Consider the following 19,079-nt stretch of genomic DNA (forward strand, 5'->3'; position numbering starts at 1 on the left):
ATAAAAATTCTTCCCTAATAAAGTTCTGTAAGTTCAGCAGAATGAGCTCGTGAGGAGCAGAGAGCCGCTCACCTGTTTGATCGGTGCGTCCGTCACGCGTCTGTCTCTGCAGCGGAGCGTCCTCGGTCTTCAGCGGCGGTCAGTGTCCGTGACTCCGCCCCCGCCCCCGCGCCCGGTCCCGGTCCCCGCGCTCCTGCTCCTGCAGCTGTTCCCAGAGGTGCTGCTGCGCTGTCTTGCGTTACAACTACTTATCATTTACGGTAGACAAAATGTTTACGCTATTTATAATATGTATAGCTACATTTCTTAAAAAAATCTGGTTTGTATGCAATTAGCACACAGAAATACTTAATAATTATTAATAATTTATTAATGAAATAATGAATGAGGTTAATTTTTATCATGTGAAATGATGAACAGTGAATCGTTTAATATTTTTCGTTATTAACGGTGATAATTCAGTTACAAAATGTCCTTTTTATTTTAGAGTTGTCACTAAGTAAATTGTCTTTTCTATATTCTTATATTTGTTCCCACGTTAACCGGTCCAGATTATATATTTCGTTTCCATTCAAATTATTGAAACTCACACGAATCCAGACGGACTCAAAATTCCTCGGCTGTCGTTCACAGATCCTTCTTAGGACTTTTGAGAATTTAAATAAATATAAAAAACGACACGTTCATTCGTTCCCATATTTATTAGTAGTGATTCAGTCAATAAAAAGGCACATGTATGGAAATATGAGCACTGGTTTTATTGGGGTTTTGTGCAGTTACATCACGCAGCTACGCACTTCATCTACTCACATCTACACACGATAGGAATGTCGCTCAGAGCCAAATGTTACAGTTTCTATCTAAATCATAAAAGACACACTTCTCTGAGTGAGTGAGGGAATAAATATTGCACATCAGATGCTGAATGTTTGCGATATAATCTCTGGGTCACTAAAATAAATGCGTCATGTCTTCGGGTTAAGTGAACTCGGGTCCCGACGATTCCTCCTCCGAGTAAGATTTGGACCGCTCGAAGAGCCCGTCCTCGTCCACGGGACACGCGCTAGTCGTCGTGGCGCACAAGCCCTTGCGCTTGAGTCTGCGCTCCTCCATGCGGATGGTGTCGTACAGTCCCGTCGGCCCTTCCTCCAGCAACACGTTTCTCTCCGACTGGGACGGCTTCATCTGGCACACGTACCGGAGCAGCAGCAAGGCCGGCGCGTAAAGCACATTCACCAGACCCATGCCAAGGTTCAGCTGAACGAAACCCAGGTTGTGTACGACCTGACCTGCTACTACGGGTCCCATAGCGTAGGCGACCGAGTACGAGATGTCTGCGATGGCATAGACGCTTCCATAGACGGACACATGACGCACGTCCACCAGGAAGGCCAGAGTGGGCAGGAGCGCCGTGTCCACCAGAGCGATGCCGAAGCAGATTCCGCACAGGGGAAACACCAGCTGGCCGAAGGTTTTGCAAGCAGGCACAGTGCAGGAGCTGGCCCCTATTATGACCATACCGAGCGCGCCATAGAACCACTGCAGGTCCGGGTACTTGGCGGCTAAGCGGACAGTGACGTAAACCCCCAACACGTGCGGGAAGAAGGCAGGCAGCCAGATGAGACCCATCTCCCACTTTGTGGCGTTCATCGTGTTCTCCATCCAGTTGGCGATGGTGGGCTCGAGGAACGCCAGCGGGATGTTACAGACGGTCAGAGCGCCCGCCACCACGGCGATGTACGGGTCGATCATGAGCCGGTAAATGGGCGTCCCGACCGGCATGTTCTCGCGCGTCCTGTTAGAAAAAGGTTTGATCACAGTCAAGAGCAAAATGCCGTCTGCCAAGCACACAGAGGCCAGAACTATGAACGGGACCCGTTTACCTGCGAATTCATACAGGATACCGCCGAACGGAGGCGCCACGAGGCTCCCGAACGAGATGAACGCGAGCGCGATGCCAAGCGCGCGGCTCCTCTCCGCTTCTTCCGTGTATTTATCCGCGATCATCGCGATCCCAGACGTGTCGGCAAACGCCGAGCCCAGACCCTGCAGGCTGCGCGCCGCGAACAGGGTCCCGTAGTTGTCAGCAAAAGCAAATATACAGGTCGAAACAAACATGACCAGAAGTCCGATCAGCAGCGGGATGTCGTATCCAACGCGGTCAATGAAAGTTCCCGATAAGGGGCTGACCATGAGTTGCAGAATGGCCTTGGATGCGAATAACACCCCTATCTGTATGTCCAGGTTGTCCCTGTTTGCTCTGCCCAGCGAAGAGTTGTCATGGGCGCGCGCCGCCTGCTCGGTCTCTAAATCTGCGAGATAATCGGGAATGATCGGAACTATCACCATGTAGAGCATGTTGTCAAGCAGAAGCGCGACGCAGACGATCACCAGAATGAGCCTTCTCTTGCGTTTGGGGTCTTGCATCGCGCTGCCAAGCTGTTTAGTTCTTTCGCCCATTTCGGACAACTTTAGGGCGGCTGATCTCGCCAGCCCCGTTGATCCGTCAGCTTCCATGACTGTTTACCTCAAGAGAGCCGTTCTTCAGAATGTAATGTCATTCCGTTCCTGTGCAGCGACGCGTCTGGCTTTTACGCACGGACCTGCTTGGTGTCCAGCGCGCGCGCTCGGTTCGCTGTGGTCAGGCGCCTCTGATAGGTGACGTGCTAGTCTTTTCTCTTCACGGGGACAGTCCTGAGCTTTCCTTTCTGCATTTCCACTTCTGCTGAGCTTTATTTTTGCATTTACATTCCTGTTACGCACGCATGAGTTTGCGCTTTCTGGTCTGTCACCTGTGGTCATTCACATCAGTTTTTCTTTCCATCAGAAGCTGCAGACTTTCTGTGGGCACAAACTAAGAGGAGTGCCGAAATCAGTTTCCTCTGATTTCTCTCCTTTGGTCTTTGGCGCTTACCCTCTGGTCATCAGCCAGCTGAGTCCATCTGCTAATTATAAAAACGGACGAATCTGACCAATCAGGGTCATGATCACATGACAAAAAATACTAGGGGTCGGACGAACCGTAACTGACCCCAGACCAGCTCTACTCGCGCTCTTAGTGTGTTTGGAGACTGGCGCCGTGTCCATGCACTCAGCGGTTTCTTGTTGTGTTTGAAAACACACACAGTGCAGTACCATGCAGTGTCAATAGAATGTTTTGATAAGTGCTATAGAGTTTGCTATTTTTATGCGAATGTATTTCTGTGAAGGTTAAATTATTCACAGTGTTGGCGGATTAAGGGCCATTATTTAAAGGACGAAAAAATCTAATCATCAAATAATATTTAAATACTTGATTTCACAAAATAACGACAGTACAATAACGTGATATCATCTTTTGGAAAGCATTTGGGAAAATATTAAAAGAAGCCACCGTTATCTACTGTTCTCTGTCTACAGATTAGTGTACAAGTGTTAAACTGCAAATGTAAAACAATTTTGTTGTTATTTATGTTCGTCCCGTTCTCTTTAAATAGAAATTAAATAGGCGATAAACAAACTTTTAACTCCGAGCATCACTGTTTTATATAACACGCGCGGGTCTGACGCGAGGCGTTGCGCTCACCAGCGGCGCGACACTGACCTCTGCTGGACTGATCGGAGATGAGCCGATACTGACGCATCACTGCAGAGCTTGTCATGATATTGCTGATAATACTCTCTTTATGATAAGCATAACTAACTAATGGCAATTGATGGTTCTTCATAAAGGTGTTGAGTTAACATCGACACACACACCCAATTATAATACTGATCTACAAGTATATAAGGTTAAGAACTGATATTTGATTGTTGAATTAGAGTTAAATGAACTCTTTCTCTTTCTTATTACATGCTGCCTGATGGCGGTTTAAAGAAGCTGCTGCAGTCCTCAGAAATAAAAACTGCTTGAACTGTCTTTCTACGGTGATCTACCTAAATATATACAGTAGAGTAGTTCAGCACAACATCCAGGCCGATGCATTGCCTGTTTGGCCGCTAGATGGCGGTTTCTGCCACGAAATAAGCAGATGAATGAAGTCTGATTCACAGATTTAGTTTATGTCAGACAAATGAAGACATAGACAACACAATATATTACGACATACAGTATACACTGTCTTTATGTATTCAACAGAGTAGTGAAAAATATCAATATTGTGAGTTCTTTGTTACAGGTGTGTGTTCAGGTGAATGTGGATTATATGTCTTTATGTTTAGATTAATATTCTCTGCAATAAATGATTAGCTCACTGTGTGTTGCTCACCAGATTACACTTATATCTTCTAAAAATATTTTTCTTTTGGATAATAATATTTAATGGGGTTCACATGTTGTATTTGAGATTAATAAAAGTAAACAGGTTTGGCTCAACAAACAAACTCAGACTGAACTCTGAAATAAAGTGGACGATGAAAAGCTGGAAAATGCCACAGGAGTGATATACATATTATTTAATTATCTCTAGAGTTGTGAATGTACAAATTTATTCATTCTCCAAAACTATCATTGGGAATGGAAGAATAATCAGAGCCATATATTGCATGTATTGGTGTATAACCACAATAGAATATATATGTTATATGGACAGTGTAATGATTTATATAGTATAGTGACTCCCTGAAACACACAGCAGCAGATTGTTGTTGTTTTGTATGAATGTCATTGGTTTACATTGTCTTTTCTCTCAGTCTGTTTTGTACAGCAGAGACTCACAGAGAGTTAATGATTCAACAACCTAATCTTTGTCCTCAGACATCTGCTAATTCTCTGTACATGTGTAAATAAAAAGACTATATGCAAAGGCTCAACGAGACTTTATTTTAAATGAGTCTACTCCCCGAGATTACTGTTATAAACATGAGCTGCATCCAAAAGGTAAAGGGGTGTTGCTACAATCTATAGTAATATTTTCAGTATTTCTCAGATGTCTGGTTTCAAGTATAACTCGTTTGAAGTAATGGTGCTTCATATAACATTATCCAGAGAAACAAGTGTTAATGGTAGATCCCCCGTGATGTTTGTACTGGCTACTGTATACAGGCCACCAGGGCATCATACAGACTTTATTAAAGACTGTGCTGATTTTATATCCGAGTTAGTGCTGGCTGCAGATAAAGTTTTAATTGTTGGTGATTTTAATATCCATGTTGATAATGAAAAAGATGCATTGGGATCAGCATTCATAGACATTCTGAACTCTATTGAGGTTAGACAACACGTGTCAGGACCTACTCATTGTCGAAATCATACTCTAGATTTAATACTGTCACATGGAATTGATGTTGATGGTGTTGAAATTATGCAGCCAAGCGATGATATCTCAGATCATTATCTAGTCTCGTGCAAACTCTATATAGCTAAAACTGTAAATTCTACTGCTTGTTACAAGTATGGTAGAACCATCACTTCTACCACAAAAGACTGCTTTGTAAATAATGTTCCTGACTTGCTTCAATTCCTCAGCATATCCAATAGCTCGCACCCTAAAGAGAGCAGCCCGGAGAATGGAGCGCAGCTGGAAGAAAACAAATCTAGCGGTATTTCGTATTGCTTGGCGGGAAAGTACTTCTACTTATAGAAAAGCTCTAAAAACAGCTAGATCTACTTACTTTTAGTCTCTCTTAGAAGAGAACAAACACAACCCCAGGCATTTGTTCAATACAGTGGCTAAATTAATGAAAAATAAAGCATCAACAGGTGCTGACATTTCCCAACAGCACAGCAGTAATGACTTTATGAACTACTTTACTTCCAAGATCGATACTATTAGAGATAAAATTGTAACCATGCAGTGCAAACTCTATATAGCTAAAACTGTAAATTCTACTGCTTGTTACAAGTATGGTAGAACCATCACTTCTACCACAAAAGACTGCTTTGTAAATAATGTTCCTGACTTGCTTCAATTCCTCAGCATATCCAATAGCTCGCACCCTAAAGAGAGCAGCCCGGAGAATGGAGCGCAGCTGGAAGAAAACAAATCTAGCGGTATTTCGTATTGCTTGGCGGGAAAGTACTTCTACTTATAGAAAAGCTCTAAAAACAGCTAGATCTACTTACTTTTCGTCTCTCTTAGAAGAGAACAAACAGAACCCCAGGCATTTATTCAATAAAGTGGCTAAATTAAAGAAACATAAAGCATCAACAAACGCAGACCTTTCCCAACAGCACAGCAGTAATGACTTTATGAACTTCTTTACTTCCAAGATCGATACTATTAGAGATAAAGTTTTGGTTCCTTGCCGCTGTCGCCTTTGACTTGCTTAGTTGGGGACGCTTAATTTCTGGCAATGTTGTCGAATTGATTGCACAAACACTATTGGAAGAGAACCGAACTGAGCTGGACGATGACATCACTGATGATCAATGACTTTGAGTGTTTATTACAGTTTTTGCCTATTGCTTACACACGTTTTGCTAAATTTGGCTCATTGTGTCAAAACTCTACACACAAGCAAATAACACACAACACTGGGAAATAAACCATTCACATCTATGTCAAATTGAAACTCTGCTATCAAAACCTAACAATCCTTTGTCAAAATGTCACTCTGATGACAAAATGATACCCACTTGCATCATATGAATACACTTTCAGATTAGCAGCAACACACTAGTGTACTTTATATAAAACACTGCAGTCTTTAATTTTCACTGTTTTTATTCAGTTCATCAGTTAGCATTCTTTGAAGCTCAATGCAACACTTACAGTTTTTGTTCTGTTTTTTTCCAACAAAGGTTTTCACAACAACCAAAAATGAAAGTACTGAAAGGTTACAAATGACATCAACTCAATACTGCACATCACAGTACTATACTTTACAGTACAGTACAGTCAACGTCTTTTCAATTAACCAATGTGTGTTGTATTTTGAATAGATGTGTTTTCCCAATGGTACCCTGAGATTTCATTTTTGAACTAAGTGTCTTATGTATGAAATAGTGTGTAGTGTCTAGGAGCAAGTGTGTTGCAGAAAGGAGCAAGTGTGTTACAGGATTGCAACTGAAGTGCAAAGCAGCGCTTTTGTTTAAGGTATGGTTACACTGTGTTTAAGGTATAGTAACAAAAGCTTCAAGTTTTGTTACTTTGGTCTAAGCATGTGTCTATAGTGTTCAAGCAACGGGCAAAAACTGTATTGTCCTCTTGCATTATCGACACACTATTTTCCTGCTTAACACTGTAAAGCTGCTTTTGAAAGTGATTTTCAGATCTTTTAATCTATACAGTAAACTACAAATGGTCTTTTTGTAAAGACAGGATTGTTATTTAAACAAATGAAGTCTCTTATTTTGGGTCAAACCAAAACTTTCATTCCCAATAACTAAAACCTTTTGTTGTGTTAAAGCATATGATATGCATTATGTAACATTTACCTAAATAAAACTAACTGGACTTTTTTACAGAGACCACATACACTGATGTTGATTATTTGTTTTACGCAAATTGCATTTTCCCTCCACTGATGGAGGTCTTATTTGAACATCAATAAATCACAAGACATTGACCAGATCATTTTATGTGCAATAGGGGAGAGAGTCGCATTAAGAAATCTGAGGCGTAAATCTGCTTTGTGATAGGAAGTGTTTGTCAGGTTTGCTTTGAGAAACTTCAGGGAAAATCTTCAGCATTGGGATCTAATCTAGAGCTTCAAGAGCATGTGAAAGTTTCTCTGGAGTGTTTATGCTCTTCATGTCTATTTAGGAGGCTGTTTCTGAGAAGAGACCAGAAGTTAATCCTGCTTATGTGGTCAACAGTACCTTAGAGACCATAGATAGAAACCTGCTGTAACTGCACTGATGCACTAGTGATGTGGAGCAGCGTGTGTGTGAGTGTGTGTGTGTGTGTGTGTGTGAGTGTGTGTGTGAGTGTGTGTGTGTGAGTGTGTGTGTACATGTTTTTCTATTCTGGTGGGGACTTAAACCTGAATACACACAGACTCATGGGGACTCGTGTCACTGTGGGGACCTAAATTGAGGTCCTCATGAATACAGAAGCTTATAAATCATACAGAGTGAGTTTTTTTGAGATTGTAAAAATGCAGAAAGTTTTCTGTGAGGGGCAGGTTTAGGTGTAGAGCGATAGAATATACGGTTTGTACAGTATAAAAACCATTGCATCTATGGAGAGTCCCCACAAGGATAGTGAACCAGACAAGTGTGTGTGTGTGTCTTCTGCCTTTCTATAAATAGTGTTCAAAGTGTTATTTAATCTGTGCAGTTCTTAAAATTAATCAGTGTTGACAAGTAATTGATAAAACCCTTTTAAACCCGTTAAAAATATCTTTTGAAGAGCTTAAAGAGCAAAAATCAGGAAAAATCGACAAAGCATTGCCATGAATTTGTACTTTATCCCAAATTAGCTGCACCTGCTTCATCTACTTTTCTAAACAGCATTAAAAAGATCTAATTTTTTTTGCCATGTTCAGATTTTTGTCTTTTAGCTCATGTTAAGTACACCTGATTCCAGAAACTGTGGAGGACTGTGAACTGAAAGACATCAATAAATACACTTCACTGGCGTTAAAAGAGGAAGAAAGACAATAAAGGGAAAAAAGCTCATAGTGAATGAATGAATGAATGGATGAATGACAGAACACACAGACCTTCCTCTTCAGCTCTGCTCTAGTGTGTTTATGAGGAACAGAGTAGTTTCAGAGTTCGGTCCTCATGCTCTCGACGGCTGCGGGTCGCTGGGTCTGAGAGTCGCCCGTGACCGGCTGCAGTAAAGCTCTCCTGATCCTCTTTGGTCTTCAACACATGTCAGAAACCCAAATCTACTGATATAAGAGCAGCTCCTTGTGCAGAGGAATTACTGCAGATTACAAAAACCTGGAGAATTTCTAATCCTAAACGTGAATGTTAATTAGCCTCCGCTTCGAGATCTGAGCTGGAGACTGAGAAGATCTGTGAACTGTGTTCCTTGAGCAACAGACCGAACCTGTAATAAGTGAACGTGGTTTTGAATAAAAGCATCTGCATAAATGTGCATTCGGACTCCTAACTAACACACACAGAGGAATCAGGGCATTTACTGAGTCAGATGATGGTTTGTGAAGGAAACCAGCTAAACCAGTAAAGATGACCATCTGCAAGCCAATTCATGATGCCAGCAGACTCTTCAGAGATTCTAGTGGAGTTCATTCACCTTCATCAGTCCCCTTCTGAGCCCCTAAAGAACTCATGAAAGGACTGTCTTGTGCCTCACGGTTTATTCTGTGGATTAACAATGAAAGGCCCTTTTGTTATTAACGGTTCATACACTGGTTTCAAGTTTTGGTTAGAAAAATCCTCTTACTTCATAGATTTACACATGAATACTGGATTCTGATGCATTGGTCAACAGCGATTGTAAGGCGAGAACAATGAAATGGTGAAATGATTGTGTCCTCAATGAACTGTGTAAGTCATCTCTCACACTCCAGGAAACTGAAATAAGGCTTCATATATCAGTCTTCAATGAATCATTAAATGAAACTCTGGACAAATATCTCCAAATGTGTTAGGCACTGATTTGACATATACAGTGAATTACAGTCACATCATGTGTAAACTCTTGCAGACTCGTCTGAATACAACATTACATGGCTAAAGCTCTTTCACTATTTCTTTTTGTCAGGACGGCGTGGAAGATCGGAGACGTCTTCGCCAGCACCGGGAGGACCTAGAGGATCAGGCAACCGTCATCAAAACACTGAGATCAACACGAGAACAATGATTTATCAAGCTAATGAAAGATTTTGAAGATCACCAGTGTTTGTTATCTTACCATTCTGAGCTTTGGTGAAACGAGGTTAACGTTCTCGAAGCAGGCGTATGTGCACATCAGAACATATGGACCCCAGCAGAACAGCAGCGCTTTCAGAGGTAAACCTGTGTTAAACTGCAGGACAGAGAGTAGAAGCGCTGACACAAAACACCAACACACACACACCATTCACTGTCTGCTCTAATCATGCTTTTATCTACACTAGACCAGAAATCTGACGCTTGCGTTACGTTTAAATGCAAGAACGAGATCTTAAAGGGGTCATGTGATGCGATTTCAATTTTTCCTTTCTCTTTGGAGTGTTACAAGCTCTTGGTGCATAAAGAAGATCTGTAAAGTTGCAAAAACTAAAGTCTCAAATCCAAAGAGATATTCTTTATAAAAGTTAAGAGTCAGCCACACCTACCTAAAACGCTCATTCTAACACGCCCCCACATGTCTACATCACTATGTTTGAAGATTTGCATAACGCCGCCCAAATGTTCACGCAAAGAAAGAAAGCGCGTGAAGACGCTGTGTGCTTCGTTGTGAAAGCGAAACTACTTAGTTTGGTCTTCCAAAAGAGGATGATATCCGCTTCGTCATGCCTAGAGCTGATCTGTGCTGGTCGCTGAGGAAATACATCAACTTCGCACGGTGGATTGCCGGATCGGCTTTCACCGTGGACGAAGCGAGTCCAGCCCGAGGTCGTCACATGTGGTTGCCGCAGGCATCACAATTTTAGTCTCGTCGCTCCGGCCGGACAGGGCATCATCACAGTATGGTGAGGGGCGTAACATTTCCGTCACACGCTTGAGGTATTCGGCCAATCACAACGCACTGGATAGCTGGCCAATCACAGCACACCTCGCTTTTCAGACCGATGAGCTTTGTAAAAATCGAGCGTTTCAGAAAGGCGGGGCATAGAGGAGAAACAATAATGTACAGTATGTGGAAAATAATGTGTTTTTTGAACCTTAAACCGCATAAACACATTTCATTACACCAAATACACAAAATAATGTTCTTTTAGCAACATCATATGACCCCTTTAAAGCACACAGAATACTGAGCATCAGCAGGTATCCTGTGGCTCATCCATCCGTAATGTACAGAGTAACACAGCCTCATTACAGCCCACAGAGCATGAAGCATTAACTAAATTTGGTTTAGTTGAAATTGCTGCACAAAATATGTCTTTGGTCAGAAAAACTGATAACTGAAAATGACAACATCATAGGGAACAGCAATTACTTAAAATGACAAATTGTACACATAAATACCAAATGAATTTAAAATGATAAAAAAAAAAGTTTATTACAAAAAAAGTTTACTTTATGAAAAATGCAAAGTGAAATCACACTAGGCAACAATAAAGTTCCTACAAATGAAGATACGTTGTGTATCTAATTGGAGCGTATGTTGACTAAGGAGAGTGCGAGTACCTTAAAGTGGTGTGTCTTTTTGAAATATGCATAGATGGCATTGTAGGAGGACTGCAAAATGAAACCAGGGAATGCTAAATACAGTACAGTGATGGACAGCATGTAGGTGATGTAACTCCTGAAGAAGACAGCAGAGAAGAAAATTACATATTACTCTTGCATGCAAATTCACATCATGATATTCAAAATCATCAGTAGTCATTTCCAGGCAGGGCAGACAGACATTATTGTTTGTCAATATTTTTCTTATTGTGATTTCTGAGTAGTAATGTGTTGTAGTTTTCAAAGTAGCACCGGTCTCCTTGTGTGTAGTCGAGCGTACAGCATGTTTTCATCGGCTCAAAGTCAAAGACACCCCATCCGATGGCCGGCAGCGGCAGAGCGGCCCAGAACACAGCCAGGATCCAGATGATGGTGCTGATGGTCACAGACGTGCTCCAGAACATCTTCTGCTCTGGAAACAAACACAACTAACTCATCGATTTACAGCCGATCAGCTGAGACAGTGCAGGAAAGCTGTATTAAAAATGATAATGAAACCCAATGCAAGCCTTACAGAAACAAGAGTACTATTAAAGTCTTGTGTGTCAACTATGAAGGATAATAAAGTAAAATTTTTAACGAAGGATGGCAGATGCTCTCTGTTTATACTCACTAGTACAGTACTGATGATATCTGTCCCAACCAATGGCAGCCAGAAAACTGATGCCGGCGAGGACCGACACCATTCCCTGAAAAGCGTGCATCTGACAGCCCTCCGACCCAAACGGCCAGTATCTTCCAGAGTTCAGAAAAAACATATTTACACACAGGTGTTTGAATATTTATACATACATGTGATATTTCTCATTTTTCAATTTGTGTTCAAGCAAGTGTTCGATTTGGAAAGATTCGGTTCTGGATTCATACTATAGTTTAGCTGGTTAGTCTCACCTCAGGTAACTAGCGTAAGCAGCCACTAAACCGTTAATGTTGAGGCTCAGATCAGCCACAGCCAGGTTAAAGATGAAGAAGTTATTGGGCGTCTGCATCTCCCGTATTCTGAGGAACGCCATCACCGAGATAAAGTTAAGAAAGAAACCGAGAAGACCTAGAAGAAAATATTCAGATATTCAGACTGTACAGAATTTATTATACCGTGCACCGCATACAAAGAGCAATCATAACAAAATAATATATCATGCTGTTAGAAGAATGACCAAGTCCACAGTAACAAGCACCATCAGATGCCAACACTTACCATCATTATACTATGGTACTGACTATATCTTTTTTCTTTTCTTTTCTCATTCTTTTCTTTCTTTTTTTTTTACTAATTCAGAAACTAAGCTTGTTTAATTAAGAAGTTTCCTTTTCAAAAAAGTTATCTGACATTTGTTTAAATTTATGCACAGGTTTTATGAACCAACAATCAACTAGCAGAAGATCAATAAGAGCAGTGCTCATTAATCGATAGACTATGCCGTAGATTATGCAGTTATGTTTGTCAATCGATGTCATCGATGAAGAACTATCCAGCACTGATGAATGAATGGACTGACTGATTGATTGATTGATTATCAGCAGCACTCACCGCCCACCAGCAGCGCGGAGCCGAAGGCGAACATGTCGAAGTCACTGAATCCATCTGGTAACGTGTATGAAGCCATTGTCAGAGATATTTCTCACTGCTGACCGCTGCGCTACAGTGCGAGACTTTATATGTGTGTTTATTTCCCAGTGAAAGCGCGTGCGAAGATTTAAAGCCTCTCAAATCCCCGCAAGAATGTTTTAATACCGCAAAAGTTTGTGAAATCTGATCTGCTGCTCATTCGCCTCAGTCCTGCTCTGAACTGCGCATTAAGAGCAGGACACCATCACACTCCTCCATTCTCAGGTTTCAGATGTTAATGCTACTGGGAAATAATTGCTCCACACTTGAGTGAAATGTGTTCACTGTAATCTCACACTCTCTAAAGACACACATTTTACAGCAGCATCTGTGCTTGCTCCTCAGGATGAATCACTTGTGTTGTTGTTTCCCCAGTTGCTTTGATAAAAGTGTATATTAAATGAATAAATTAAAATATACAGTTCTGAATAAGCCTGAGAGTTCATTGAGTCTATTCATAGACTGAATATGATGATTGGTGTGGATATCCATTATGAACAAAATGTCACACTGAATAGTGGAACATTTTTGTATGTACTATACAAGATATATTTGGAACAAATATACACAGCAACAGGAATGTCTGTATTTTAGTTTGAGACCAAGACTTTTGCTCTATACTGCCCCCAGGTGTTTTAAATGCATCGACACTACGCTTTTGATATGTTTTGAGTATTGCCATCTGCTTATTTGCTTTAATCATATAGGCATTATAGACCAAACAGACAAAAAATATTATAATATTAGGTAACCACTATAACCAGATCTGTGAGTAAAGTTGATGCAAAAAAAAAATAATTATGTCTGAGAAAATCTGAAATATGCATTTTTATGCAAAAAAAATGCTTAGTTTTATGCTAAATGTGAAAATTCCTGTGTGTGCTCATTATTGAATCAAATGCAGTTTGATGTATTGGTATGGAGTCAAAGGTCAAACTAACAACACTGATCTTTTGCATGTATAAATATCCTATACAGTATTTTGGTTTTCCATTTCTATGCATATTATAACATTTTCCATTTAAACAATTTTCAAAAAGCAGCATCACAAAAAATACAACATTTCCTCCTCACTCTATGATTTATTCGGCATATCTGGTGAAAATAAAAGAAAACAAAGCCATTCACCAATAAGATGCTGTGAATTCACAAACTGATGTCCAAATCCCAGCTCTAAAATTAACCCTCCAATCAGAAAAAGAAATGTCTGTTCTTTATATATACAATAGACAACCGCAGCCTATGGGCTTCCAGGAAGGAGTAATCGTGTAAATGAAAATACCCCAAGTCCTTGCTCTAATCTGCTCTATCCCTTTTATCAGGGGATTCGGAGCAGAGCGAGCAGAAAGTGCTTGAGAGAGACACAGAGATGCTGCGTGATTAACAGACTCAAACCCATCCGGACAGTAGCTAGAACAGATAGCGCAGAAGATGTGTGTTTTGGGTTTTGGGGCTTTTGCGCTGGTGCTGTGCTGTCTTCCGTTGCTTTGCAGCACCTGTCCTGCTCAATGCAGCTGCTTCTACCACAAACTGAGCGACGGCTCGAAGTCAAGGTAAGATTTCACATGGACCCTGAACTGAAGCCTTACTGTAGAAAAGTCTCATATGGACCGTTGACAGGCCAGATTATCTCTGCTCTTTATTTAGTTGTTGGATTAACGTGTGTGTGCTTTTTAATCTTCTCTGCTTGTTAGTTGAGGTGTTTCAGGCCTCTAGCATTTATTACATACACACAAACACAAACACAGTGTAAAGATAATGATCATAATACACAATAAAAATAAAGTCAGAAATTAAAGTTAGTCAAAGAGGAATATGTCATAGCACTATTTTATAGCAATGTTGATCATTATAATTTTAAAGTGCAGTATACTTACATGACTGGTATAAACAAATATCTCAACAAACAGAGACTGTGCTTGACCCGTGTGATGTGTTTTTATAGGAGCGTCCTGTGTAACGACCCCGACCTCGCCGTCATCCCAAACAACTTTCCCTCGTACACCTCCAAACTCCGCATCGAGAAAACCACCATCAGCCGCGTTGCCAGCGAATCCTTTCATTACCTCAGCAGCCTGGAGTACCTCTGGATATCCTTCAACTCGCTCTCCTCCCTCAGCGCAGACAGTTTCCGAGGACTTTACGCCTTGGACGAATTACGGATGGATGGGAATGTTCTCACTTCCTTTCCTTGGGAATGTTTGATGGACATGCCTAACCTTCGGCTCCTGGATTTGAACAATAATAAAATCAGCAGCATCCCAGGTGAAGCAACCATTTACATCAAAAACTTGACCTACCTGGATCTGTCCAGCAACAGTCTGGCCACCGTTCCAGCGGAGGTTCTTACTTCATGGTTCTCTCCGAAACCTCCTCAGGATGCAGAGAATTCCAAAATGATATTTGGTGAGTTAGTTTCTGCTCTTAAACCATTTCAGTTCAGTTGTAAAGTCTTAGTCATTGACAAATGAAGAAACATTGACGAAAGCGCCTGTTCTTTGTGCAGGTCTCCACGACAATCCCTGGCAGTGTGACTGTCGTCTCTTTGATTTGGTGCAGTTCCAGAAGTTCCCTTCCTCCTCTGTGGCGTTCATCGATACGCGTCTGCGCTGTGCCGAACCGGAGAGCCTGTCGGGAGTCCTGTTCTCTGATGCTGAGCTCCGCAAGTGTCAGGTTCCCCGCGTGCACACGGCCGTCGCGAGGGTCCGCAGCTCCATCGGAAACAACGTCCTGCTGCGCTGCGGGACCATCGGCGTTCCCATCCCCGAGCTGTCCTGGACCCGAGCCGACCGCAAGCCCATGAACGGCACCGGTACGTACCAGGACATTTTCATCTGATCTCATCTCATGTCTCCGTTGGTTTACTGCTTTTGATAAAAAAAATTATTGTTGCTTGTGTATTAAGAGAGCAGCAAATATACAAGCATGCAGGCAAAATTTGCTGTAATTACTGTTATGTCTAACTGTACTGCACAGTTAGATGCAAAATGCAACTTCAGAACTTATAGTAAAGTGAGTGTTTTTTGTTTGATCCTGTAGTTCAACAGGAAATCTCTAAAGAGGGCATCATCTGGTCCATTCTCAGCGTTCCTGCTGTTTCTTACAGAGATTCAGGGAAATATGTTTGCAGAGCCACTAACTTTGTCGGGAGTGCCGATGCCATTATCTCACTTGTCATTTCTGATATGTGGCAAATCGACGAAGCGGTCGCCAAGAGAAGTCACGGAAAGAAGAACGCTGGATTCGGCCGAGCGGCGTATCAAGAGAAACTCATCGCCAGATACGTGCCGCCGGCCACATCAGCTGCTGTGCCCATCATTGAGCCCCTAAACGGACCCAAAGCCACGGCGTCCATCCAGATCGAAAGCTACAGCATTTCTGATGGTGTTTCCAAAGTGAAGGCCACAGCGGCACCTGCAGCGGCCGTAGGAACGGACAGCGGCATGGCGGAGCTTCAGAAAGATGTCTTGAGTAACCTGGAGGCTAATGCGTCTTCTCTGCAGCAGGGTCCGGAGCGCAGAGTGGTTCGGTCGGTCAAAGTGATCGGTGACACGGACCACACGGTCTCGTTGAACTGGCACGCACCCACCGCCACCAACACCACGTCCTTCAGCGTTCTGTACGCCGTCTTCGGGGAGCGGGACATGCGTCGGATTAATGTTGCCCCGGGCAAGAATCGCATCACGATCGAAGGCCTCGTGCCCAAAACCAAGTACATAGCCTGTGTGTGCGTGAAGGGCCTCGTCCCCAAGAAAGAGCAGTGTGTGATTTTCTCCACGGACGAGGCGGCCAGCGCCAGCGGCACACAGAAGCTCATTAACGTGGTGGTGATCACGGTCGCCTGCGTGATCGCGGTTCCTCTGACCCTCATCGTCTGCTGCGGGGCACTAAAGAGGAGGCTGCAGAAGCTGATGGGCCGGAAGTCCAAAGACATTCAAGACTCGTACGTGACGTTTGAGACTCTGTCTCCAGGCACCAAAACCAAAGGGCTGGAGGGGGAATATCTCAGCCAACTCAACCCAGACGAGTCCAACCGGCTGCTGTCGGCCCGCTCTAGTGTGGACTCTGAGGCCACGGCCAGAACCGAGGGCCAGCCCAACGAGTACTTCTGCTGACTGACCGGCGGCAGGCTCGCCCTGTTTGAGACCACTCTTTTTCTTTAAATGTATTTGAAAGCTTAAATACATATCAGCTTGGTCCTTTCTCAGCCATAAAAGGGTAGAAACCACCTTAAAGAAAGTTCAGTGTTCAAAAAGGGAAAATTCTCACACAAGACTGAAATAATGTCTGTATTTTTTATTTTTGTCATGCACTTTTCCAATGATATGTTTATAATTGATTCATTCATCATGCATATACTGCAATGAAATGTCTGTGTCCAACACATAATATCCATCTGTCTAATACAGAAAGTGAAATGTTAAGATTTTCTCTTTGGACAGTCAGGATGTTACAAAAAAAGAGGTTAGTGATGTACATGCTTAATTTTTCCTTTTTACTTGTTTTTCTTTATACTGTTATCTTGTCACAGTGTACTGGGGCAACTGTTCTGTTCTCCATTTTAACCTTAAAAATGTGCTTATAATTGCAATATCAGGAATATGTTGATGTCTGTACTTACTAAATATATGTTTAAAAATATGATTGAATAAAATAATTTTTTATATGGTTCTTGTTTTCTGAATGGTTCCTCTTTGTTTATAAAGTGATGCATCTGAAAACACATTAGCTGTGCTATTCCTAGTTTGTCTGAATGCTCAAAGCAGTATTTAGAAACTTCCAATGAAGTTTGAGCATTAAGGATAATAGGATTTACCCAATGAACCAGTGAACTGCTGTCAGTCATGCGGAGCGGCTCGTGTCTCCTGTAAACGTGGCCTGGAGCTGCATGGCCATTTATTTTCGTATTTGACATTTTATGTCTGAGATCCCAAACTTAGTTCTGTACTGAAGATATTTACATAATAGAGAGAATTCATATTTCTTCACACTTGTTTTATCTTGTTTTTCTAACTGTTTTCAGTTATTCATTACTGTACAAGAACTGTACAAAAGCAAATAAGCCATTAAATTTGATCACACTCATTGTTTAGTGCTGAGCAGCATCTGTAAAAAAATTAAGTGTTTCGTCAAAGCGTTTAGGTTGGTAGAATCACTCTATAAATAACCCAGTAATTCGGCCTCTAGATCGATTCAGCTTTTAAAAAGTGTGTATTGATGTTTTCCTGTGAACACAGACCAAGTTGGTTCTTTTTTCCTGCTAACATACAGGTCTTGGGTATGTACGGAGCTTTCCTGAGAATTTCATAAAAATCAGTGTTGAAAGAGCACATGTAACTGAAATCCCACAAGCGCCATTCTCTGCAGCCAGTGCCTTGGCGTTCCTATGGCTACATTTGATCAATATAACACTGATGAATGTTAGGAGTCTGGAGAGACTGCACAACTTGACAGAATTACGCATACAGGGCAACAAATTACGTTCGATACCATGGACTGCTTTTCGGGACATGCCGAACCTTGAAATTTTGGACCTGAAACACAGCCGAATAGCTGCACTTCCAGAGTATGCTGTGCACCACCTGCCAACTAACCTACTTTGATTTATCCTTCAATCATCCCACTGCTATATCCAGAGACGTCTTTCTCAACTGGCACAGCATGCCGTCACAGAAACCTGGCCTCAAACGGGAACGGGCTAATGTTGTTGAAATGAAAATCGTTGGCTTTGTGACTGCAGACACAAGGGCTTTGTTGAATTCATCAACACAATCAGCCCACTGATAATCCTGATGAACTCATGTATGAAATGTTCAGGGCCTGAATCCAGAGCAGGAAAGTTATTTCATGAGGTGGAGCTGAAGATGTACATAAAGGCAGAAACGTCCCGTCCTCAAACTAACCTCACCTCCCCGTAGGGTCAGACGTCACTGAGGTGCTTGATGAAATCCAGACCTGAAGCGGAGCTACAGTCTCGAACGCATCAGAGCTTTACAGGTAAACACTTCGCCCAATGCTCATTCATTTGATACCCATTTCTATTAGTAGCTTTTTGAAACTACTCATGTTACTAGTACATCATCCTGTTTAATCTAATCACCTTCTTTTTCAATTTTCTGCAGTTTCTCAGACTTCAGTGAATGACGACACATCTCTGTGCTGATTGTTCCAGCTCTTCGCATGCCTGATCGAGGCGTTTACACCTGCTCTGCCAACAATTTCATCGGTAACTCGTCTGTCAGCGTCCAGCTTGAT

General features: G+C 42.0%; 3 protein-coding genes and 1 pseudogene across 3 annotated transcripts; 2 read left to right on the forward strand and 2 right to left on the reverse strand.

The window, feature by feature from the left end:
- Positions 1 to 978: 978 nt before the first annotated feature.
- Positions 979 to 2,517, reverse strand: LOC107674398 (probable vesicular acetylcholine transporter-B). Its single transcript, XM_016468357.1, has one exon. It carries the CDS (start codon positions 2,515 to 2,517, stop codon positions 979 to 981), a length of 1,539 nt encoding a protein of 512 aa, XP_016323843.1.
- A 5,776-nt stretch (positions 2,518 to 8,293) lies between these two features.
- LOC107674415 (RPE-retinal G protein-coupled receptor-like) lies at positions 8,294 to 13,058 on the reverse strand. The gene is made up of 7 exons (XM_016468384.1): positions 12,747 to 13,058; positions 12,107 to 12,263; positions 11,829 to 11,950; positions 11,468 to 11,627; positions 11,174 to 11,291; positions 9,750 to 9,863; positions 8,294 to 9,644 (listed from the first exon to the last, which is right to left on the reverse strand). The coding sequence occupies exons 1-7, from the start codon at positions 12,820 to 12,822 to the stop codon at positions 9,561 to 9,563; spliced, it is 831 nt and encodes a 276-aa protein (XP_016323870.1). The 5' UTR covers positions 12,823 to 13,058; the 3' UTR covers positions 8,294 to 9,560.
- Positions 13,059 to 14,142: 1,084 nt separating this feature from the next.
- Positions 14,143 to 17,421, forward strand: lrit1b (leucine-rich repeat, immunoglobulin-like and transmembrane domains 1b). The gene is made up of 4 exons (XM_016468383.1): positions 14,143 to 14,377; positions 14,770 to 15,230; positions 15,331 to 15,636; positions 15,864 to 17,421. Exons 1-4 carry the CDS (start codon positions 14,256 to 14,258, stop codon positions 16,937 to 16,939), a joined length of 1,965 nt encoding a protein of 654 aa, XP_016323869.1. The 5' UTR covers positions 14,143 to 14,255; the 3' UTR covers positions 16,940 to 17,421.
- LOC107674394 (leucine-rich repeat, immunoglobulin-like domain and transmembrane domain-containing protein 2) lies at positions 17,272 to 18,742 on the forward strand (annotated as a pseudogene).
- Positions 18,743 to 19,079: the final 337 nt, after the last annotated feature.

The sequence above is a fragment of the Sinocyclocheilus anshuiensis genome, unplaced genomic scaffold (assembly GCF_001515605.1).
Source record: "Sinocyclocheilus anshuiensis isolate Anshui unplaced genomic scaffold, SAMN03320099.WGS_v1.1 scaffold652, whole genome shotgun sequence".
Classification (NCBI taxonomy): Eukaryota; Metazoa; Chordata; class Actinopteri; order Cypriniformes; family Cyprinidae; genus Sinocyclocheilus; species Sinocyclocheilus anshuiensis.